This window comes from Podarcis bocagei (genome assembly GCF_964188305.1).
Source record: "Podarcis bocagei genome assembly, chromosome: 12".
Classification (NCBI taxonomy): Eukaryota; Metazoa; Chordata; class Lepidosauria; order Squamata; family Lacertidae; genus Podarcis; species Podarcis bocagei.
Window position 1 is genome coordinate 7,188,078 of NC_138137.1, and position 24,861 is coordinate 7,212,938.

Consider the following 24,861-nt stretch of genomic DNA (forward strand, 5'->3'; position numbering starts at 1 on the left):
TTAGTCAAACTCATGCTGGTAGCTTCGAGAACACTGTCCAACCATCTCGTCCTCTGTCGTCCCCTTCTCCTTGTGCCCTCCATCTTTCCCAACATCAGGGTCTTTTCCAGGGAGTCTTCTCTTCTCAGCTTCACGATCTGTCCTTCCAGTGAGCACTCAGGGCTGATTTCCTTCAGAATGGAGAGGTTTGATCTTCTTGCAGTCCATGGGACTCTCAAGAGTCTCCTCCAGCACCATAATTCAAAAGCATCAATTCTTCTGCAATCAGCCTTCTTTATGGTCCAGCTTTCACTTACATACATCACTACTGGGAAAACCATAGCTTTAACTGTACGGACCTACAGTGCAACTTAGTGTCCTGCAAACAGGATCAAGGCTTGACATGCTGGACCAGAGATTTCTTCACACCTCTGTCTCTTCTTCTCCGCTGCACTTGCAAGCCACCGGGTTAATGCAGATGAGGCGAGGTCTACAGAAGGATGCGCAGCGTTTGACCTTGAGCACATTGGATGAGGTTATCCTGCCTTCTCTTGAGATGGAAAGGGAGCGAGTGGCTGCACGGTAGCAGGAAAGAGGGAGGAAGAGTTTTGAACTAACGCCAGTGTTGCTTGGAGACAGAATTGACATTCAATATTACACTGTTCTTTCCCTCCAGTTCGACCCTCGCTACAACCCTGTAAAGTAGATTAATCTGAAATCTGACCCAGGGTTGCCCTAGTGAGATTCAGCATTGATGGGGTGGGATTAGGACGCCGGTTTTAGGCCTATTGAATAGGAAGCGCGGGCGCCAGTTTTAGCGAATTATACGCGTTAATTGGCCCAGAAGTCCGTCACCAAAAACTGTTTTGTGAATTACCGCCGGTAAGTGTGTAACTATCGCTGCTTGTGCTCTGGATAGCGCTTCAGGCATCCGGTGAAGTGGGTAGGAAGTCCTCCAAACCTTATTCTTTATTATTTATTTGTTAAATTTGTATACCGCCCTTCATCCGTAGATTCCAGGGCGGTTCACAACGCATGTCGTATTGAAATTGAGGTTGCCACAAGATTCTAACCAAAAGCACCAACCCTCCTATCGCATTATAAAGTAGCTTCCTTTCATCACAATGGAATCCTCTTCACAGTAAACTATGCGCAAGATCAGCCCGCACAAGACCTGTGACTTGCCCTCTAAAAATAGGATTTAGGGCAATGGCAGCTGGTGCCCATTGGGACTGTTGGAGCAGAAAACAGGGAGGTCTCTGAGCCAACTAATTCGAGTTTTATCCCACCTTGAGACTGAGGAAGCTGGATGTGGATAAGAAGACTGGCATGGCAGTGCCCTGTTAACCCCCCACTGGCTGAGGGTAGAAAAGGAAGAAACATTTGCTAAAATTGTTTGTGCTGTCAGGAGATTTTTTATTTACTTTTGAGGCTGTAAAGCTACATTTCTGGAGTAGGAACTGAGTCCCATAGAAGAAAATGGGGATTACTTCCTTGAGGGCATGTTATGGATTCGTGCTGCTGGTGTGTTGGGGGGGGGATCCCGGAGATATAAAGCCCACACCAGAGAGCCAGGGCGTGGGACTAAGACCTGGGAGACTTGGGTTCAGTTTCCCATTCGGCCCTGAAGCTCAGGGGGTGATCTTGGGCCAATAACTGCCTCTCAGGGTTGTTGTGGGGGTTAAATGAAGGGGAGAACCATGTAAGACACCTTGATCAGGTGGGCTATAAAAACAAGGAAATGAAGAAAGGAATAAGTTCTAGCCAGAGTTAGAAATCCTACCAGAGATCCGGATTGCGTTCCATCACTCAAGTGTGCCTTGATCGTCTCCGTCGCCTGGCAGGTGAGTTTATCACAAAGTACAGATGTCGTGTAGCAAAATAGTCTTCTGGGGTTATCCCAAATCTCCGGAAGATCACTTGATACACACAGCGCAATCCTAACCATATCTCATCAGAAACAAATCCTACTGAATTCAGTGGGGGGTCACTCCCAGGTAAGTGGAGTTAGGATCGCACCATTTGGTTACACTCCTGGGATTCACTGGGACTTGCTTCCCTCACTGCGAGAAGCAAAGCTACAGGGAACCAGACAGGGCCTTCTCGGTAGTGGCACCCGCCCTGTGGAATGCCCTCCCATCAGATGTCAAAGAGAAAAACAACTACCTGACATTTAGAAGACGTCTGAAGGCAACCCTGTTCAGGGAAGTTTTTAATATGTGACATTTTAATGTATTTTTAATCTTTGTTGGAAGCCGCCCAGAGTGGCTGGGGAAACCCAGCCAGATGTGCGGGGTACAAATAATTATTATTATTATTATTATTATTATTATTATTATTATTATTATTATTATTATTGCTAGGATCGCACTGTTCAGGAGGAATCGTCACCTCCTTAGCATCCCTGGTAATCCAGAAGACGCTTAAGGAAGCCACTGAATCCTGTGGGATTTACTTCCGAGTAATTATGGATAGATTACTATCTATCCATGTGCTAACAGTGGCTAACAGAACAGCAATAAATTGGAATAAACTGGGAATGCAGATTGACCAGCCGGTGACAGTTCTTGTGGGTCGGTTAACACGCGGTAGTATCAAAATGCAGTTTGCAAGAAAAGGACGTGTTTGTGACCTGTCCGAGCTGCAGAGAGGCGGCGCCTCACTGGCGCCTCAGCACCCCCGATTGGCTGGATTCAGGGCATGCACAGCAGCCCCAGTTCCACAAAGCACTACCAAGAACTTAAGCAACCAGGCCGGCCCCAGTTGTTTCCTTAAGGGACAGGCTTTGGCAGCTAAAGGAATTTCTCTTCCCCCACCTCCTCTCTTGGGGGGTTTTCCTGTCTATATAAGGAAGGCAAAGGGCGTCTGAAGAAAGGGAGGTCTGGGGGTCGTGCCTCAGACCAGATTTTTAGGTGATCTGCTTATTCAGCTCTATTCAGTTCTGTGGATCCTATGGATCTTCCGCCCTCTTGCTCCTAACTCGACTTGAACCCGCTGAAGGAAAGGCCCGGATCACGTCCCTGGAAAGTGAAAGTCCCCTGAAAGCTGGTCAGGTTCATTGTAGGTTAGGTTGTAGCCATGCTTTTGGACCCATTTCAAAAGCAACTCCCAAGGCCCTGTTAAATGTAGAGTGCAGTCTTTATACCCCCTTACCTGGGAGTAAGGGCCTTTAAACTCAACGAGACTCATTTCTGTGGAAAAAAAGCGTGCTTTAGGCCCCATCGATTTCAGATACAGTATTTACTGCTGGAGCTCGAGCTCTGCGTTCAGTAAATGTGTATAGGATTGAAGCCTTAAAGTGCGCGCTTTCCTCTTCCCATTGAAGCCAATGGAATTTGAAACGTGTGCTCAGATTTGGTGGGATCGTACTCAGGGTCGTGCTGGAAGCTAATTTCTCTCCAAGCGCACGGGTTACGCTGTTTGGGGATAGCACCATCCGGCAACCTTATAATTCGCAACGGCGCGTTTCTGAAAAGGGCGCTTCTGCTTCCGGAAGGTTCAGGTTGTTTAAAGGGAGAGTGAAAACCCTAAAGTTCCCCGAAGCGGTACCCATTTTTTTAATCAGTCCAGGGGATTTATCTTGGCCAATTCCGGAGGGAGCTGAAATACATTCAGCCGGAGTGTGGAACTCTTTCCTTTAAGAGAGGAGCCAGGAAGCTGGCAGTTTTCTTTTTCTAATAAATGGGGAAAGGGACGGCTGGATGAGTTTGGTCAAAGGTCAGTAACAACACTCTGCACATGCTCAAAGTGCGATCTGCACTTTCCTAGGTCCCAGGGCTAAGAGAGCTGGCTAAATTAGATTGCAATCCAGTTCTGCTGAAGGAAAAGGAAGCTTAGCCCTCGGATCTCATTTTCCTTCCAGAACCACACCCCCCATGCAATTATTTTACATTAGCAGTACTTGAGCGCTAGAAATGCAAAATAAACGAAGGCCAGGGGGAGCCGGCGTGCTTTCGGGTTCAGCTTCTCACCCATTCACTTTCTCTGAGAAGTCCTAATGAACGCGGAGAGGTTTTGCTTCTGAATCGACAGGGAAAGTGACTGCCGACGAGCGCACACCTCTGGCAACCGAAGTCAGGCTGATAATACACTTCTGTTTAGGACCGGAAGAGTTAGTTACGCATTTAAGGTCAAGCCAGATGGCTTAACTGATGTGTGGATCCGATTTATAAACACAGAATTCCAAAACTCACCAGTTCGCAAGGCTGCAACAGGGAAAAGTCTCACACTTTCCAGATACATTCCAGCGCCTGCAATTCTGGGAAGCTTTAGGGAAGGAAGACACGGGTTTCAGCTGAAGAAGGGATATCAGTTTCTGCTTATGGGGGCGGGGGCAATACGTGCCCAAGTCAGTAAAACTGAGGAATGGAAGCTGATGCGGGGTTTCGGTGATGGCACTTTCAAGAAACAACCAGCATCCTATACTGCAATTTGATAAGGCAGCCTGACCTTAATCCGTTTTTACTGGGAAGCAAGTCCCACGGAGTTCAAGCAAGCCTGTTCCCCCCCCCCAAAAAAAAAGCTGTGGTGGGGAAGGCGCTGCAGTTTAACAGTCCGATTTCGTGTTTATCTTCTCCGACGCAATCCCACTGAGTTCAGAGGGTCTCACTTTCAAAGAAGTGTGCATAGGATTGCACTCCGGTCCGGATTTTGGGCTGGGTTTTTACACTGTACAATTGGACAAAGTCCTCAAATGTCGCTTATCGCCTGCGAGTGGCAGCAAGAAAACTGAGACCCTCGGCTTAACCTGGTTAGGATCGCAGCCCAAGCTGACCTCCAGGGAAAGCATATGCTGACCTGTAAAGAAAAAAGAAGAAAAAGCGCAATTTTTGTCGACCTACTTTTGAAATCATAGGTAGAGGAGACGATTTGGTCTTCCCAGAGTTAAACAGTGCATGCTCTGAAAACAAATTTAGTTTGGTGTTCAGTGCATGTTAATTAAATTTTGCAAAGGAAAAATAAACTAAACTAAAATCTTAGGATGCGAATCCTTTATACAGACGCTTTCTACCGATGGCCTTTTATAGATAGTCCCGACCCCGATCCAAATACGGTGCGTGGATATATTACAACCTATGGGACACCCGAGGAAGAAATCAGAAAGGTTTACAGAGCATCCGTTGAAACATGCGCGTTCCTATATTAGTCGAGGGAATCGCAGGGGTGGGGGTGGGGTGTCACAAGAAGGCTAATTCCTCGGATTTAATCCGGTTTGGCCCAATGGACGCCCATCGGCTTCAGTCAAAGGGGACCCGCTTTCTTTGGGATTTGGATCTGGGTGTCGAAGTGACTCTGGGTCCATTTATGCATGGGGCAGCTGGGAAGGTCAATGTGCGTAAATGCAGCGCAGAGCTGTGGGTGAAAGTGAGCAGCCTTCAGGATCTCTCGCACACTGCCTGCGTGGAAGGGAGCACTGCTGCCACCTGTGGGGCTGACTCCCCCGTGGGGCTGAGTTCACTGCTTACAGGCGCGTGGCGCGATCCTAAGCCTATTTAGCCGGAAGCAAACTCCCAAATAGCGCAGCGAGGGGACCGCATTGAGAAACCCTTGAACGACCACTCCAACCGGATTTCTCTGAATAGGGGTGGGGATGGGGGGGGAAGCCTCACACCACTTATTTTCAAGTAAGCTTTCTGTGGGATTGTTCCGGAGTAAGTGGCTCCGGCGCCGATCCAAAATAAGCTGCCTTGGAAGGAAGCCTCGCTGGAAGCAAAAGCAAAACAGACCTAATTCCAAAGTAAGAAGCATATTTGAGATCGGCCGCATTATCTTAACATCATTCCGTTAGAAAAAGACAGTACAGTGGTACCTCGGGTTAAGTACTTAATTCGTTCCGGAGGTCCGTACTTAACCTGAAACAGTTCTTAACCTGAAGCACCACTTTAGCTAATGGGGCCTCCTGCTGCCGCCGCGCCGCCGGAGGACTATTTCTGTTCTCATCCTGAAGCAAAGTTCTTAACCTGAAGCACTATTTCTGGGTTTGTGGAGTATGTAACCTGAAGCGTATGTAACCCGAGGCACCACTGTATAGACAAAGAGCGGTCTAAATTTAGTGTAAATCGGCTCTCAAAAGCAGTGAAGATATTTGGGTTTTTGCTGTAAGGAATGGGAAGAGTAAATAATAACAATTTTTTAAAACCACGCGTGTTTGTATAGTGCGATTCACACACACACAGACACACCCATAGTTTGCAGGCAGCGGTCGGGACTAAGTCCCGGCGCCTCTTGGAACTGATTCACATAACCTTGCCATCACTTGGACCTGAATGAATGTGTATGGACCCTAGCAGGAAAGAAAAACAGAACAGTATATGCTTCTCCCACCCAAAGATTCCTGGGAGCTGCAATTTATCCCACAGCTACAATTCCCAACATGCTGAGCAAACTATGACTCCCATGATGACTTAGGGGAAGTGCGCTTTAAATGCGCTCTTAAGTGTACAGCGTGCACACAGCCGAAGGAACAAAGCAGACACATCTGTCTCTGGTGTTAGAGCTCTGCCGGTTCATTCGCACGTGCAAGAAGCCATCAAGAGACGCGTGAACCAGCCCTTGGAGCGGAAGCTGCGTGGTTTAGTGGAAGGCAGTGTCCACAGCTAGCTGGTACTGGAGCAGCCAGATCGCTTTTAAGGCGTTTTCTTCCCTAGGAAATGCGTTGCCAGAAAACGTCCAGCTTCCGAATCAAGGTGGTTAAAGGACAGGCGTGTCCATTTTTACGCAGATCCGTCGCCTCGTACGCAAATAAAGTTCCTTAGAGTTAGGGCAGAGTGAATGCATTCTTCTAGGCTGCAATCAGTACCCGCTAAGCCTCTGAACAAAAGCGGCGAGGGGAAATGGTGTGGCGGCTGTGGAGCCGCGAAATCCCGAAGCCCCTTTGAGAACAAGCGCTCTTGCACAGGATCGGGCGGAAGACAGGACAAAGTCGCTGAAGGGCGAGAAAGAGAAAAGGATAATAATTCCTTTTGAGAAACACCTTTAGTACAGTGGTACCTCGGGTTAAATACTTAATTCGTTCCGGAGGTCCGTGCTTAACCTGAAACTGATCTTAACCTGAAGCACCACTTTAGCTAATGGGGCCTCCTGCTGCCGGAGCACAATTTCTGTTCTCATCCTGAAGCAAAGTTCTTAACCTGAAGCACTATTTCTGGGTTAGAGGAGTCTGTAACCTGAAGCGTCTGTAACCCGAGGTACCACTGTATAGGGAAGTGCTTGATGGAGAGCCGGTGGGAGTAAGACCGGGCTCTCCCTAAACTGGTGAGCCGGTGTCTTGGCTGCACTTCAGTCTGCGGGCGGGGGCGCCTCCATAAGGAGAAGAGATACCTGCAACATCCAGAACTGGACCTCAGGGAGAAGGAGCTCTCTGGGCCTTGTCGCTTTATTGGCAGGGAGGGCCATTAGGTCATGGGAACTCCTCAGCCTGGAGTGGTGCAATCCGGACACAGATCGGCCGCTTCGTGGGGAACGAGGCCTGCTGGGGACCGAGTGGGTCGGAGTAGCCAGGAGTCCCGTAGGCAGCGCGGGCTGTCAAAGCGGCAGTCAGTACAGTGGCACCTCGGGTTACAGACGCTTCAGGTTACAGACCCCGCTAACCCAGAAATAGTACCTCGGGTTAAGAACTTTGCTTCAGGACGAGAACAGAAATCGTGCGACGGTGGCGCAGCGGGAGGCCCCATTAGCTAAAGGTTAAGAACAGTTTCAGGTTAAGAACGGACCTCCTGAACGAATTAAGTTCTTTACCCGAGGTACCACTGCACTACTTGACAGGAAGGAGGGGGAGACGTTGGGGCGCGGGGAGCAAAGAAGTCTGGGAACCAGAGATCTGGCCTTGCAGTTCTCGTCGTCTGAAACCTTTTCAATTTTCAGTGAAGGCAGAAGAGTCTTAGGAATGGTTAAAGGCCTCCTTATGGACGCAAGGCAAAAGAGCAGGATGTTAAGAACCTTTGTTGTGGATATATACAGGGGGTGTTTTGAGCAGGAACTCGGGGGGACTGAGTTCCCTTATCTTAAAAAAAAGTATTTTTTTTGTCCGGGGTCGGGGGCTGGAATGGATTTACAACCCAATGCCTGAGCCAAAAATCCACCTATATCTGTAATGAAGTTTTGGGCATTTCTAATCCAAATCATTGTCTGCTTGAGTTTAATAATAATAAACCTTTATTGTCAGTACACCACCTGTGTGCAGTAATACCACATATTACATTTAGCCACTGCTGGGGGGTGGCATTGTGACTGGGCCCATCATAAACAAACAAACTTCGTGGTGAGCAAACCCTGAACGCTCGTGGAGCCAGCGAGCTGCCCGGAGATGGAGAAATCAAAACGCGTGGGCTGAAACCCAGAATAGGGGTGGTCCGATGCCCTCCGTGGAGGGTCCCCCCTCCCTCTTGAAACCCCGAAAAAGGACCCGGGGGAGACCTCTCCAAACCCTGGTTTCCTCTCCAGAACTAAACTGTTGGCTTGAAAGAAAAGGCAAGTTTGGAGAGCCCGGCGCTTGCCCTCCCGCGCGCTCTGCCTTCCTCTCCAGTGGGATCAGCGAGGCCTGACGTGGGCAGGCTCTGATTGGCTGGCAGCCGATAGGATCTCGGCGGCCAGCGAATTAAGGCGGAGGAGGAAGGAAGGCGGATCTCGTTGCGAGCCCTCCGGCCCTGGCAGACGCCTCTTCCATCCGCACCGAAGCGCGCGCTCTACTTCTCCCTCGCCTCCATCCAGGGAGCAGGGGAAACGATGGTCGCCGCGTAAACTGCGCCCGCGCGCTTCCCTGACCTTCCAGACTCGTCCTGGGGAGTCTGGCAAAAAGTTCTGGCCTCCGGATCCCCCAGCCCGTGGGCTCCTTCCTCCTCGCTGCTTCTCCTTTGGAGCCGTCTGGGTAGCAGGAGGGAACGGCCTGGCTCTGCGCGACCACCTGACTCTTTTGGGGGTGCCGTCCTCTGCTCCGAGACCATGGAGTATACCGCCTCACCCAAGCCGCAGCTCTCCTCCCGGGCGAACGCCTTCTCCATCGCCGCGCTCATGTCCAGCGGGAGCTCCAAGGAGAAAGAGAGCGCCGAGAGCACCATCAAGCCTCTGGGTGAGTCTCCGGAGAAGGAGGGACGCGCCGTCGGGGGGTCCTCTTCTCCAAGCCCACCTGCCCAGCCTAGAGGGGCTTCCGCCTGAGATGCTGGAGTGATCGCTTGGGGGAATGGAGGGAGGGGGTGATCCTGTCATAGGATCATAGAAGGGACCCCCAGGGTCATCCAAGCGAAGCCCCTGCAATGCAGGAAAAGAGACAGGTTCCTGCTTAGTTTTGCAAATGTGTTGGCAGTTTTAATGCGGCACTAAGCTCGTTGGGCCTTACTCCCTGGTAACTGTGTGTGGGGGCGGGGGGGGGGAACGTTTAGAAAGGACAGCTTTCCAAAACAATAATTATTCGTGGGGTGGGAGAATGCCTTTCCTAAGTTAGACTGGATGGTTCAACTTCCCCTTGACTGGGATGTTCTCAAGGATGCCTTCCAAACGCCCAGTGGAAAGTGTTAAAAAGCAACGGAAGCAAACGCTTTTCTAAGTAGCCTGGTATACAATTAAAATACCCCGGTGTTACGACGGGGAGTTTCGTGGTTCTTTAAAGGCTGCGATTATCCGACGCATCATTTTCCTTTTAAGAAGAAGCTGTTTTTAGAGGGGTTAGATACAGGATCTGGCCCCAGTGCCGTATTTCCGGTCAGAAATAAAAACCAGATACGATTTTGCTAAGTTGAGTTTTCTTGGACTGCTCTTCCTCTCTCCGGGCAAAAGAGGCCATCGATCCGGAAAACAAACTTTTCATCCGAGAACATTGGGGCGCAGCTGTAGTTGTAAAATCAGCCCAAGGACCAGCTGATTAAGTGGGAACCACTTCTCCCCAGTTTGTTCGTACACTTTTTAAACTAGGGAGATAGAGTTGAAGGAGAGGGAGATTCAGCTAAAGTAATTACTAGCAATCAAGATTTTTTTTAAAAAGCCCGAAATTCTGTGAACATTTGCTGCACAGGAGACAACTGCAATCCTGTGCACATTTAGCTGGGAGCAAGTCCCAGGATCGCTGGGCAAGCACGTTTAGCTTGGTAGGATTCACTTCAGGATGAAAATGGGCCCTCCTTTGGAAGGAGTTTGTATTCAAAATAAACTTGTCCTCTGGAATCACTGGGATTCGTAATAGCCAAGGCTGTGATTCTGAATCTGGAAGCCATTAAAAAATAAATAAACCCGACCAATTTCAGATAAATGTATTTAGGATGAGGTGATCATAAACTAAGGAGTCTGAAAGAAATGGGATTTGCTTTCAAATACAAAGAGTCCGTTCACATCCCTTTGAAGCCGAAGGCAAAACTTCGCTGGTCCTGAATTGCAATCCGCAGCAGGGAGCCCATATTTTTGACTGTGATCCTTAAAGCCTCTGAAGTCAATCTGCGCTATCCTGCATGGATGGACGTCCCATCCTAAAACATCTCCCCGCCGAGTAAATAAGATTTGCTTTCTGATAAACACGCCAGGACTACAGTTTCATACTCTCTAGTAAAACTTTCCACTTTGACTTGAAAATAAGCCATTTTGATTCGTAAGAGAACTTGCTTCTAATTCCAGAAGTTTAGTGCGTCAACCCAATACCCAACCCAATTTACCCTGGCTTTTGACACTCGATGTGTATGCTTTTTAGGACCCACCTAAATTATTTCAGACTATTTTTAAATATTGTGTTTTAATGTTGGAACCCGCCTTTTGGGTAAAGGGCAGATGATTAATAATGATAATGATAAGTAGTGGAGAATGTGAAAAGTTTTGTGCGTTTTGTTTTAAATAAGTTTTGTCGACTTGTATAGAACCTCAATTACAGAATTTCCTAAGAAAAGAGTAAATATGTCCCTGCTCCAAGGACGTTACAAGGAAAATAACAAAGAATTATTGCACTTTCTTTATTTTAAGATACTATTGTGCTGATTTTGACCTTTATAGCACTTTCAGCTTTAGGTACATTATGTATTTAGATCCTTTTCTCTTACAGAAGCTTTAACAAAAAATACTTCTCATAAAATCATTGCTCAGCTCTTTGTGTGGGTTTCCTTTATGGCTGTTTAAGAAACATTACCCAGAAACCCTTAACTATAAATTTTTCCACACCTCTTCCCTCTGTCAGCTAGCCCACCCTTTAACCATTAATAGAAATAAGGCACCTTTAGAAAACTACCTTTTTCTCTTGGTGAAGAATGAAAGGAAGAGCGAGAGTTCTCTCTCTTTTTATATAATTTTAATTAAATTTTATTTTTTAAAAAATTGACAAAACATCCATCTTACATATAATATATAAAAACTTCTTGGCCTGAGACTTCCCTCCTCCTCAACTAATGGTTTTCCTAATTATACTCTGATATTGCGTTTTGTTATTAGGAAGAGCGAGAGTTCTCGTTGGCGTTGTTAAAAAAAGGTAATTTAAACAGACAAAACAAAAATCCGAAGGCTTTTAAGTACAAAAAAGATGCATTCAATATAAGCAAGATAATTTTATACTTTATCTTTCTGAGCTTCGGTCACAGCGAATTTGTTTCCGGTTATTTACAGACCCTTTTATCTCTTCCGAGTATGGACTGGCTCGTGGTTGCATAGACTTGCCTTTGCGCCTGTTCTTAAGAAAATATTACTTCCCGCCTCCTACGGCAGTTTTTAAGTAGAAATGAGCAGAAAGATCCTGGACAGGTTGAAAGAGATTCGGTACGACCATATCCTTGAGATCTGCTAAACCGACTAAGATGATCACCAGGAGATTGGACCGGGCAGGATCTCGATTTTTGATTCGGTTTCCTTGTTTGGTCTCTTGCTGAGGAAGAAACCGGAGGCCGAGGGCACTGGGTTTTCTTTGGAGCGCGTTCCCAATCGACTTGCTGTAGACATGCCTCGCCTTCTAGCTCCCCTCTTCCTTCTTCCATTGGAAGTGTAGACCCAACTTGCCCTCTTCTGTTCAGCCCATTTCCCAGACTCAACCGCGGAGTCTTGCGCGCCCAGGGGCTGATTAGAGTCAGAGTCACAGATGGCTGGCTTTGCTCGGTGGCGGATTCCGTTGCCGTGAACTGGGGGTTACACTTCGATCTAATTCGGTCCATTTAATCCCAATGGGACAGCTATCTGGGAAATCCATTATTATGCGTTGGAGCTAGGAGTCACTGTTGAACGTGTGAGACGCAACTTGATTGTGTTCGCGCCATACACTTAAAGCACCCCCCCCCATTAATCCTGAGAACCATAGTTTGCTGGGAACTGTAGGTTCTGGGTGGTGGTAAACTACAGTTCACATGATTCTTGGCAGCGGGTGCTTTAAAATGCGCTTAAGGGTTACACCAGGACTGAGAGTGAAGGCTTAGAACTTCCCTCGAGTGTCTTTGGCATATATTATCTGAATTAAAAATCGCTAGATCTCCGTGGGAGAGAGTTATGGGGTATTTTGTGCCACTAGTTTACTCAACTAAAAACTGGCTTTCTAGAGGAAGTCCCGTTGACATAATCGTGCTTAAGAGCGTGACAAAACCATTGAACAACAAAAACAAAACCTGACAGAGGTTCCTGCTAAAATCCCAACAAAACGAGTGCTCTCTTCTTTTCGTAGCACTTTTATTTATACATTTATCAAAAATTTGTGTAACCCGCCTTCCATCATACAGATACCAGGGCGGGGTACGGAACGCAAAACCAAACAATTGCCACAAAGCATCCACTGCGTTTAAGTCCCTTGCTGGGAGGTGAGATATTTCAAATGAAGAGTTTGAGATTTCTGGAGGGTGCGATCCTGTGTGGATGCGTTTATACACCCTGGATCGAGGGAGACGCAGTGATTTCCGTGCAGACTGTTAGAAGTCAGTGAACTTCATCCCAAGGAAAGCCACAACCCACCTGAGCGTTTCTCCCTAAATAAACCTCATTTCAAAGGAGCGAGACTGCGTAAAAGCAGAGTTCATTAATTTCAATGGTGCGTGAAACTACTGGTCAGTTTGCGCCCTGCGAGGAACCTTGGAAGAGTGTTAGGAACAGAGACGTTTTGTCCACCCCCAAGTCTGGATGCATATGTCATCCTTAGTTATGTCCCTTTCCAAACCGTAATTATTTTAATACCCCACTCAGCTCCGAAGTTTACACTGGATCAGTGAGTTGGGCAACCCAGCCGCGAAGTTATTTGAATTTGAGCGCACCCTGACTTTGAATAAAGCCCGAGGTTTTACATCTGTCCGATCTCTCTGAAGCTGAAATATTTATCCTGAATAAAGGGGCCGAGAATCAGGCTTCTTCTCCCCACCCCTCCTTGACTTTATTCCAAGGTTACAACACAGCTTTGCCCACTGCCATAATATCACAGAATGATCACTCCAATCCTCAATCCCACACCACTGTCAGGATCAGGCTTCGAACCTGCCTTATGGGACATGGACTGTAGAGGACGATTAGATCTGCTTCGTTATTGGAAGTAGATCCCACTGAATTGAATGGGGTTCTCGCTTGGGATCGCAGCGCACATCTTACGTGCTCCAAACCTGCGCATATTTCCTTGGGAAGGAAACCTCAGCCGTTTTTAACATCCCAGGGAGTCGCAACCTTTCAACTGGGCTAGTCCGGTTGGAAACGTGTATCTGACCAATTGGTGGTGTGTGATTTCTGGCATTTAGTGGGTGAAATGCTTTGGATCAGTCTTCGGCTGGTGCGACCCCAAATCTTGGCACAGGATGCGTCCTGTGAGTTGGTTAGGAATGGGCCGCCGGCGTCGCTGGTCCGATCCTGCCCATCTGGGACCAGTTCTATTTTGGGTTTCCCTTCCATAGCGCGCCGCGCGCTTCCGACGCCAGCTGGATAAAGTCTCCCTCCACCGCCAACCGCCACGAAGCCCCTCAAGTGGTTTCTTTATTTAAGGGCGGCGATAATCGGGGCATTTAGACAGGCTCCCTGCCTTCAAAGTAACTGGGCCCTTATCAGTTGGCTTCCAACAGCGCCGAGGCGCGCGACCCAACAGGGGAAGCTCTCCTGCGCAAGCCTCCGGAGCACATTCGAGAAAATTTTCCCGGTGGATGCTGGCCCCTGAACTGGATTTAACAAGCAGCTGCTAAGAGGGGGCCCAGGGCTTTACAATGCAATCAAATTTAAGCCTACTCAGAAGTAAGCCCCTCCGAGTTCAGTGGGGCTTACTCCCAGGTAAGTGGACGTAGGGTTACATCCTGAGAGTTTTAGAATTAAGAGTCCTATATCTGGTTTTAGCTAAAGCACAATCTAGCCTCTCTCGCCTCCATCCCGACTGCGCACAAACCACTAGATCCCGATTTTCTGGATACAGCTGGGGCGTTAGGGGGATCTCTGACTTACTTTCTCCAGCTGGATCCGTTTCCTTCGCATTTCGTCTCTAGTTTCTGGCACTTGAACTCTAGACTTGTGCGGAAGGTGAGGCGTGCTCACGATGCCCACATCTGATAGCGCCCCACGGAGAGTTACAACGCCAGGAGGTCAAACGATGACTTTATTTCCCGGTCGGTCCCCTCGCCTGATGAAAATGGGGGTTTCTTTGGAATCCTCCTGGGCAGCCTTTCACCAGGCGGAGGGACTGGAGAAAGAAATCCGATGAGGAGAACTTGTGATCAATCTGGAAGATTGATCGGGACGATCAGAAGCCGCAGGGTGTTTGGAGGCGGTTTCCCCTCTAGACTTGGGAAGGTTCCCAAATCTGTGGTCCTTTTCCCTACCTATATCTTAATATTTATATGCTGCTTCTCCATCAAGTTCTAGCCCCCCCCCCAAAAAAATCGCTTTTATCCTCGCTACAATCCTGTGAGGTAAGTTAAACTGAGAGGTAAGTACCGGCCCAACGCCACGCAACCTGGTCCCAGCATGACACTCCAAGCATAGGTGCCAACTCCCTGGGGCTCTGGGTGCCCGAGCACCCACAAAATTCCCCATGAAGGGGCTGGGCGGGGACCCACAAATGTCCATGCCAGCACCATGCATGCTGCCTGATACCCACGGCCCTGGGCGCCCACGGTCACAGGGCCAAGTTGGCACTCCTGACTCCAAGAATTCATTTCACTGGTAATCATTTAATTTCAGTTACCCTTTGCAGGTAGAAGCAAGCCACAATAGAGAGATGCTCTACCTATTCTATGTAGTTCTTTTGTTGATCACAAGTTGGGGCAGGATCCAGCCGAGAAGCGCGAACCTAAACATGTTTATTCACAGAAGGCTCAGCGAGAGCTACTCCAAGGAGAATGTCCAGCCCCTCGTGAAATCCCCTACACGTTTAGTCGGAGGTAAATCCTATTAAGTTCAATGGGGCTTATTCCCAGGTAAGTGTGCCTGGGATTTCAGGCTCAAGGTGCGATCCTAGGCTTGGTCTCACAGAATGCAACGAGGCTTACTCCCAAGGAGATGCTAAAGGATTAGCAGCCTGCGCCTTCTATTGAAATCCAAGGAAAGAAGTAACAGTGCTTTGAATTTTGGGAAGGTTAGCTGGGCCCGATGGTGTTTCACCCGTTGTTTGCAACCAGATGCAAGTCTTGTACCTATTTTCTTGGGAGGAAGCCCAACGGATCTCCTTCCGAGTAGACTTGCATAGGAATGCGCTGTCGGTTGGGGAAGGGGGGGGCGGGAAAGCAGTTTAAACGCATCCTGAATAAATAGAAAAACGCCTACGGAGTTCAGAGGTACTTCCTTTCTTCCAAGTAAGCAGGGTCGTTAAAAAATAAATACGTAAACTACACCCCCCCCCCAAAAAAAAGATCCGCGTCTTTGATTGCAAATCATCATCTTCCTTTGGCTTGGTATCATCTACACAAGTTTTTTGAGCTAAAATCTTTCTGGTCGGGTTGTACGGTAAATAATGTTTTCAAGGACGTAGCTTTGTGCCACACTTCGAGGTGCTAGGCATCAGTGAGGAGGCAAACCTCTAAATCTTTAGGTGGCAAGTGAAAGTTCACGTGACAATGCTTCAAGATAAATAAATAAACACAGTGGCGTAGCGTGGGGGGTGCAGGAGGGGCCGGCCGCACCGGGCGCAACATCTGGGGGTTAGGGTTAGGGGGCGCAAATCCACGGGTTAGGGGGCGCAAATTACTTGCCTTGCCCCGGTGCTGACAACCCACGCTACGCCACTGAATAAACATACACTGCGAAACGGAATGCCAGAGCAAGTCTGGAAGGTTGACGCGCTAGTTTTTTATTTGCAGGGTTGTTTTTAAATGAAGAGCATTCATTCATTCATTCATTCATTGAGGTGAACCCCGAGCACAAGCCTAAAGTAGAGAGAAATGTAGGCTTGGTGGGGAAAAGGAAAATTGGGGGAAATAATTTTCCGTTCCCTCCCCACTCCTTGTTTCCGAAAAAATGGGAGTGAGAACGGGACGTAAAATTTGATTTCCACCGCTTGTCTACTCTGCAGTTGTTCAGAAACTAATAAGTGGGAGGAACGGACAAACTGGGGGGGAACAACCCAACTCCCGCCCGCAATCTTTTTCGTTTTCTCCCAGGCCTTCAAATCTAAAGTGAAGCGGATGAAACACAGGTTTCTTGCCACAGAAAGCAAGTGGCCAGCGTTCTTGCAAAACATTGTCCATGGCGCGCTTCGAGAGTGGGCAAAGCCGTCTCGGGGCGGCGTCTGCACTCGTCTGCGAGACAACCGACAAGTTCTCTCTTCCCCGTTCTCTCTTCTGAAATCTTGAGGACAAGACGCGATGGAAATCAGGAGGTGGCGGCAGTGGAGAAAGCTCTCCAGACGCAACACTTTCGCTGCGCTTTGATTGCTTTTACCTGCCAATTGCGGTGACTGTGTGTAGCCGGCTCCCTGCCTAAAAGCGCCCGAACGCCTCTGCTGTGGCGGTGCGTAAAACGCAGGGCGGCAGGGAATTTAAAAACCGTATCCTCTGCCGCTTGAGAAATTCAGGGGCTTAATGTCGCGGGATCGTGGCCGCAGTTTTCAAGGCTCCGCTTTCCCTAAGGGGCCGTAAATTCATATGGGTGAGGGAAGAGACAGGCAGACGGGGGGGAAAGCCCAAGATAGTCTTGGATCGGCTATAGCCACGACGATCTCTCCAATTTCGTGCGCGTCGTTTTCATTTGTGGGTGTTCAGGACCTTTCTGCGGGCGCATCAGTTCCCCTCCTGGTTATTATTGGCTTTCTGCTGGAATCCTTCCTAGTGTTTGTCAGGTTCACCTCTCTGCTCCTCCTGGCAGCAGGCTGACTTGCTTTCCCATTTTTGCTCTGCTGTGGTGACTCGATTATTCACCAGGAGCAGCGATCTCACTCCGTTGTCGCCCTTTCTCTCTGTCCCATTTGCAGAGCAATTCGTGGAGAAGTCGTCTTGCTCCCAAACGCTCGGCGACTTGCCCGCTTTGGAAACGCCGCCGGGGGATTTCGGCAGCGCCAGCCCCTCTTCCCTGTGCACCGAGCCCCTCATTCCCACCACCCCCATCATTCCCAGCGAGGAGATGGCCAAGATCTCCTGCAGCCTGGAGACCAAGGACCTCTGGGACAAATTCCACGACCTGGGCACCGAGATGATCATCACCAAATCGGGGAGGTAAGGCTATACCTTCAAAGAAACCGGTTATATTTTGGCACCACAATCCACAGCTGGACAGTGCCTTCGTTAGGACTAACCCAAAACGTCACAAAATCGTGACGAGCTTTGGTTGGTGGTCCTAAGCAAGGCATCAGCTGCGTGTGAGATTTGGGGAAGATGTTGCTTCAGCACAACTGCTTTTGCTTATTTGTTGTGCAGAATTACAATGGAGCAACTGAAAGGAAAGAGGGGGGAGAATAGAAGTGCACAGGGCGAAAAAGTTGACTCAAAAGTCTGGGAAAGGGGTAGTTTATCACCAGTCAGCGTGCAGAGCTGTGGATTTATCCAGCCCACGCTTCAGGCATCTGGTTTGTGCTAGAAAAGCTTCCTTTACGCAGAAAAAGGTGCTGATCTGCTCCTCTCCGCTTCCACGCCTCATTGCTAAAAATACTGAGTTTGAGGTGTTGTCAGATGACATGAAGGTTCTTGTCCTCTTCTTTCCTTTTTGATCTGTGATGGCTGTTTAACACATGCATGTCATGGGTTGGACGTTGGTGTCTCCAAGTGAAGTGCCTGCCTTGTGTATCAGCCACTGTAACATTAGACCACTTGAAGTATTTGCTTGTAGTCTGCACCTAAAGGTTATTAATATCAGAGTAATAGTTAGAATGAGAATGTTATGCTTCCTTTCATTTTGACGTGAGGGAAGAGCTGTAGAATACTAACTATACAAACTGCTTCAGTGCAAAAACCAGCTTTGGGATATTGTCTGGACCTGTTTGTTTCATTTTGTTTTAGGCTGCAATCCTGCACCCACTTACTTGGGAGTAAATCCTATTGAACGCAATGGTACTTACTTCTAAGTAGGATTACATTGTAGTGCATGAACAGTACTTGAGAAGCTTAGGATGGAGTAAAAAAATGTGTGCCCTCAGTTGAAATCTGTAAAATAACCAGTATTTTTTCCCCCAAACAAACCTACATTAATATAATTTATGGATTAATGCTATTTTCAGAAGGGTCGCCAAATCAGTCTGTTGTAGCAGAAACAAAAACAGAAAAGGCTTGCAGCACCTTAAAGATGACCTCAGTTTACTGTGATGTGAGCTTTTGGGGACTAAAGTCCACTTTGTGCAGTATATGAATCCGCCTCTACAGCTAATAAGCAGAGCACCCCATCCATAATAGGCATAAAATGGATATGTATTCAAGGAACTTTGTAACACTGGAATCTGCCTATTATGAAATCAGACCATTGGCCCATCCAGCTCAGTACTGCCTACACGGACTGGCAGCTGCTCTCTAGGTTTCAGGCAGGGGTTCCATCCAGTCCCACATGGAGATGTTAGGATATTGAATCTTGGACCTTGTGCACTCAAAGGAGATGCTCACCCTCATTTCTTCCTTGTTTTCATTTCTGCTAATAATTTGCACATTCCACACACCCCATATAAAAATAATTAAATTACAAAATTCCTTTAAGCCAAAACCCATGGCTTAAAAAGGGGAAATTGTAGGTTTGTAGTTGTTGTTGTTTGTTTTAAAAGCTTTTCTTAGTTACCCCATTCTTAGGGTCCTTTGCAGAAGTCCCACCCAGATCTAAAAGCTCTAGGGTTAATCAGACTTGGGAAAGCCTGTCTGAGGATTTAGGATTCTGGTTTCATTCTTCTCATAAACACTCAAAAGTGAGTTCCCTCCCTCTTCCTGGGCCTTTCCAGATTGTACTGTAATCTTAACCTTAAGGCTATTTTACACAAAGGAAATCTGGATTTACCACAGGCCTATACAAAACTCAGCCGGGCTCTGCAACCAAGCTCATCTCCTTTGGCATGATACAAGTGTTGACGTACGCATATTTATCCCACTATATACTTAAAATATAACTTGCTCTCTCAATGAAAGCAGTATATATGAAGGCAGTGGTGGGAATTTTGCACTTTCCCATTGACAAAATATTGTTCCATAAGCGCTGGGAAAATGCCATTGTCGCAACAGGAACTTTGAAAAGAGCTGTCACGATCCCATGCAACTCTTGAGCAACAACTCTGAGTTTACCACGCTATTTCATCTTTTTAGACCGATAATGTTTTGAGAGTTTACCCAGAAGGAAGCTCCAGTAAGCTCAGTGGGGTTTCCTCCCCAAAACTGGCAGCTAAGGGCTACAAATGGTGCTTGTGAAATCACTAGTGAGTGACACAACCCCTCCTTCCACACTGCACCATTTTGTGATATTATACAGGTTCCTATTTGTTTAGTTCATTGGACTGCTTCTTTATTGTCCCATTTAACACAGGAGTGCTTAAACAATTCAGAAATAGTGATTGACACCTGCAAGGCTGCTTTTTTTACAATACCAAAATTTCATGCCATTTCATGTGGAAAGGAGGGATATAAATTGGAAACACATAGCTAAAATTCCCCTTGATTTTTTAAAAAAGTTAGCTCTTAGGAAATGGCATGCACATTTTATTTTTTTAAAAACAGATCACCTTTCATCCTGACTGGTTCCTGGGCAGATGACAGATACAATGCTATTACATTTATCAACACCATAATATTCTTCATAACAATATACAGTGGTACCTTGGGTTACAGATGCTTCAGGTTACAGACGCTTCAGGTTACAGACTCCACTAACCCAGAAATAGTACCTCGGGTTAAGAACTTTGCTTCAGGATGAGAACAGAAATCGTGATCCGGCGGCGTGGCAGCAGCAGGAGGCCCCATTAGCTAAAGTGGTGCTTCAGGTTAAGAACAGTTTCAGGTTAAGAATGGACCTCCAGGAATGAATTAAGTTCTTAACCAGAGGTACCACTGTATTTACTTTGGATATGATGCAGAATGGAAGTATGACCGACTTTTAATTCGGCAACACATCTAAAAACCTGGAGGCATATGTATTTTCCCACTCTCTAGGTTAGGATGTGCAGTGAGATGCCTCAACTCGCAAGCTTGCTGTCATATCCAAAGCCATGACTGCTGTTTATTATACTAATTTTTGCTCTTCTCCCGCATAGCCTCCATTTTGCTTGTTGCTTCCTTGCCATATTTCCCCCACTGAGCTCCACATGACCAGAGGATTCCATTCCATTGTGTTCCTACAGATCTACAGTTGCATTTTTTACACCTCCTTCCACTTGCAGCCTCAGGTTGCTCACCCTGCACTGGAAGGGACATGACAAGTCTTCTCACATGACTCTCTTTCTTTAACTGCCTGGGAGCTGCATGTGGCTGTCAAGCTGCAGTTTAAAATGCATTTTAAATGTTTAAAATGCGGAGCGGCTTCAGTCAATGTATATTTGTAGGGAGATATGGATTGTTTTAAATATCCCCAAACAAAGATATACAGAAAATGCTTGGAATTTCCCTGTCTCTCTGGTAGGCTAGGCTTATAATGTCTGTTTCTGATCAGTTTTAAAGGGGCTGTTTTCTCTGGTCCCTTCTTTATATATTCATCATCTTGTTTGCTTCTGTCTGTTTCAGAAGAATGTTCCCGACCATTAGGGTTTCCTTTTCGGGCGTGGACCCGGAAGCCAAGTTCATTGTGCTGATGGATATCGTTCCAGTGGACAATAAGCGCTACCGATATGCCTACCACAGGTCCTCCTGGCTGGTTGCTGGCAAAGCAGACCCTCCTCTGCCTGCAAGGTCAGTTCATGTGCAAGTCATATCCATTACACACACCCCTCAAATCTCTGCTGTGAATCCTCAGTGTTGCTTTGTAAATACTGGGGCAAGACCAAGAACTGACAACTGCTGAAACCAATGGTCAGGAATGCAAAATCCTTGATAGGAGTCAAAAGTTCTGTGCATTCCAAAGGTGGGCAGTCTGAAGTCTTATGGCTGCATTTGGCCCTTTGGTCTAATGTTATGTGGCCCTTGGTTCAATTTTATGCAGGTGGCAAGCAGGAAGAAAACTGGAAGGAAAGGGGGTGAGAGAAGAGGAGGTGGTTCCATCTACTTTTGGCCCTAGCCATGCCCCCTTTTGACTCCTGTTCCACACACCACTGTTTTGCAGCCCTTGACAGATTACTTCCAAGGAAATTTCCCCAAGGGTTGTCCACCCCTGCTGTATTGTTGAGCTTTTTTATAGGACCCCCCCCCCCAATTTTGAGCAGCGTATGGCAGTGTGCATGATCCAGCTAAACGCAAGCAGATTTTAAAAGGAGAGTTGCACACCGCCCCCACAAATCCTAGGTGCGATCTAATCAAAGTAAAAACAGGTTTTATTAACGTTGGCTTAATCATGCCCAGAGATCTTAAGGATTTGCTGCCCTCCCCTCCCCAAAAAACCTTGCAAAAGTTTTAGTGCCAAACAGTTTAAATGGCACTTTAAACTGAAAGTATTGTAGCAAGAAGGAAATAATGTATATATTATACATTATTTCCTTCTTGCTACAATACTTTCCACTCTTTAACTTCAAAGAAATCCAGGCATGTTTGGCCAAGTGCAAGTCAAAAATATTAGATTACAGCTTGATTCATGCAATTACATTGTTTTTTCAACTGAAGACTAAACCATGGGTCATGTTTATGCACTGCAGTCAATTAATTGTTGACTTGCTCTGCAAGTCAAGGGGACATGATCCCTTTTTCAATTTAAACGTTCAGTTTTTTCAGCTTCTGTATCCACAGAACTTCTGAATAATAAATGGTGTGTGTGTGTGTGTGTGTGTGAGAGAGAGAGAGAGAGAGAGAGAGAGAGAGAGAGAGAGAGAGAATATCTAGGAATGACTGAGCTCCCCTTGGCTCAGTCTGCAATCCGACTCAGTAAGCCAAGCCATTCCACTCTCGGGAAAGCTGCTGCCCCAAAGACAACTCTAAATTCAGACCCCCTTCATGTTCCCCATGATGTTTCAAAATGCACATTGAGATCCAAATCTCTTTCCCCAACTCCTGCAATATTCCAAATCCAATGAAGCATTTCTTCCCTTCTCCTAAACTTGCCTGCTGCCAGAGCTGTGCTGACATGGGTGCTATCTCACTTGGAGGCCTCCATGGAAGGTAAATAAGGTAAAGGGACCCCTGACCATTAGGTCCAGTTGTGGCCAACTCTGGGGTTGCGGCGCTCATATCGCTTTATTGGCCGAGGGAGCCGGCATACAGCTTCCGGGTCATGTGGCCAGCATGACTAAGCCGCTTCTGGCGAACCAGAGCAGCACACAGAAACACCCTTTACCTTCCCGTCGGAGGGGTACCTATTTATCTACTTGTACTTTGACGTGCTTTCGACCTGCTAGGTGGGCAGGAGCTGGGACCGAGCAACGGGAGCTCACCCCGTCACGGGGATTCGAACCACCGACCTTCTGATCGGCAAGCCCTAGGCTCTGTGGTTTAACCCACAGCGCCACCCGCATCCCATGGAAAGCCTTCCTCTATTTCCATGGCACCTGAGATGCTTCAGTGTAGTTCTCCAAGGCAACTGAGTCCTTAAACTTTGGACAGTAGGTGGCTGGGAGAATGTTGTTTCTTTGATGCCTGTCAGTGAAGCATTCAAGGCCCCAGAGATTTCACACTGAAGCTCCGAATGAGACCTCTTCATTACCACAACTGCTCCAAAATGGTGTCTGGTACTTCCTAGAATGGTTTGTCTAGGGCAGGGTCAGGTGATGTGATGATCCTTTCCCCAAGATGTTGTTGGGCTATGACTCCAGTCCTCCATGACCACTGGTGGTATTGGCTGGGGTGGTGGGTGGTCGAATCCAGCAGCGCTGGCCACCTCCTGGACTGATGTCATCCTGTACAAGATGCAGCACAGAGTGAAATGAGTCAATCTGGCTGAAAAACAACCTCCTCATTCCACCAAATTATGAGATATGATGGATGGTTACCTTACACAGGGGCTTCTCAGTGGTGGCCCTCAGAATTTGGAATGGCTTCCTGATAGAGAATTTGGCTGGCAGGCAGTAAAGACAACTTTATCCATATCAAAGCTTTTCCTATGGGGGGAAAATATATCAAAACAATTTCTCTAACTGTCCAGATGTGGATAAACTTTGTTCAAAAATAGGACCTTCACTATGCAGTCTATACATGTCTACTCAGAAGTAAGTCCCACTAAGTTCACCTGGTATAGGACTGTGGTCTCAGGCGGTCTCCTTCAACTGATGCTTTTGTCTATTGTATTATGAGGATTTTTTTGGCAGATTAAGCTGAAACTCTCAATGGCACAAACTTTAAGCATGTTGGCAATCAAATATTAATTAAGTTCCAGGGGTTTTAAATTCATTTTTTCAGTGATCACTATTTGAAGACTGAACCCACATGTGTGTGTGTATGTTTAAGTGTTGAAGATAGAAATATATCTGTTGCGTGCTTCGCGAGGTTGAGTCAAATGAAGTTAACTTGTTGATGTCAAAAAGATCTATCCATACGTTTACTTACATAGGTGATTCTCAAGAGAAAGGGGGGGCGCGGGGGAAGGAATCCCTGCCGTAGGTAAGCCTTGGTGACATCCATACCCTCAGGCTCCCCCCCATCATTTTTGTAGAGAAATAACTTTCAGCACCACAACTGCTGAGACCGAAATTAACGAGGATTAGCCAATATCATTTGAAAGCATTTCCATTCATAAACCTTCACTGCGGATGACCATTAAATCCTCCTTTTCCTGCTGTCAGCGTGCAAAGCGGCTCTCCCTCCCTGGCGCTGTGAATGGAAGGAGCAAAATTCTTTTGGAAAAATCTATTGTGAAACTTTCCGCGGGTCCCCAGTCCCAGAATACGACTAGCTTAAATGGCTTTAGGAACCAGACCAAACCTTTGAAAGACATACCTGTCTTATGAGTTCTAGCTTGTAGCTTAAATATTCTGCTTGTCTTTTCTTCCTTTGGGGTTTTCTGTTTTGTTTCTTTAACATTGGTACAGAGTGTTGATTAGTTTCCTTGACAATGCAAGCCACCTTGTGCTTTTAATTCCTTGCTGACTAAGCCAAGATCCACCACAGGGCAAAAAAATAACGTGTTGCTCAGTGGTAGGTAAAAGTACAATTGGTTTCTTGATTATGTGCTGGATAGTGGGTGGTATTCAATGGAGTTTTACTCAGAGAACACCTATTAAAAATAATGGACCAGACTAAACTCCTGTCTGCACCATACATTTAAACAAACAGGGCTTTCCGCAAAGAATCTTGGGGACCACAGTTTGTTAAGGGTGCTGAGAATTGTGAGGGGACCCCTGTTCCCAGTGGCGTAGCGTGGGCTGTCAGCACCCGGGGCAAGGCAAGTAATTTGCGCCCCCTAACCCGTGGATTTGCGCCCCCTTACCTGTGGATTTGCGCCCCTAACCCTAACCCCCAGATGTTGCGCCTGGTGCGGCCAGCCCCCCCTGCACCCCCCACGCTACGCCACTGC

At 47.2% G+C, this 24,861-nt stretch overlaps 1 protein-coding gene across 3 annotated transcripts in view; it reads left to right on the plus strand.

The window, feature by feature from the left end:
- Positions 1 to 8,622: 8,622 nt before the first annotated feature.
- The window catches only part of TBX20 (T-box transcription factor 20), a 42,391-nt gene continuing 26,152 nt past the window's right edge, over positions 8,623 to 24,861 (plus strand). For 2 of the 3 annotated variants that reach the window (XM_081165190.1, XM_081165192.1), the window contains exons 1-3: positions 8,623 to 9,046; positions 17,288 to 17,528; positions 20,994 to 21,158. In XM_081165190.1, coding sequence (XP_081021316.1) covers positions 8,920 to 9,046; positions 17,288 to 17,528; positions 20,994 to 21,158 — 533 coding nt within the window. In that variant the 5' untranslated portion in view covers positions 8,623 to 8,919. Of the gene's footprint in view, positions 9,047 to 13,985; positions 14,161 to 17,287; positions 17,529 to 20,993; positions 21,159 to 24,861 lie in introns of those variants that run through there. The other variant, XM_081165191.1, reaches the window with a different exon arrangement.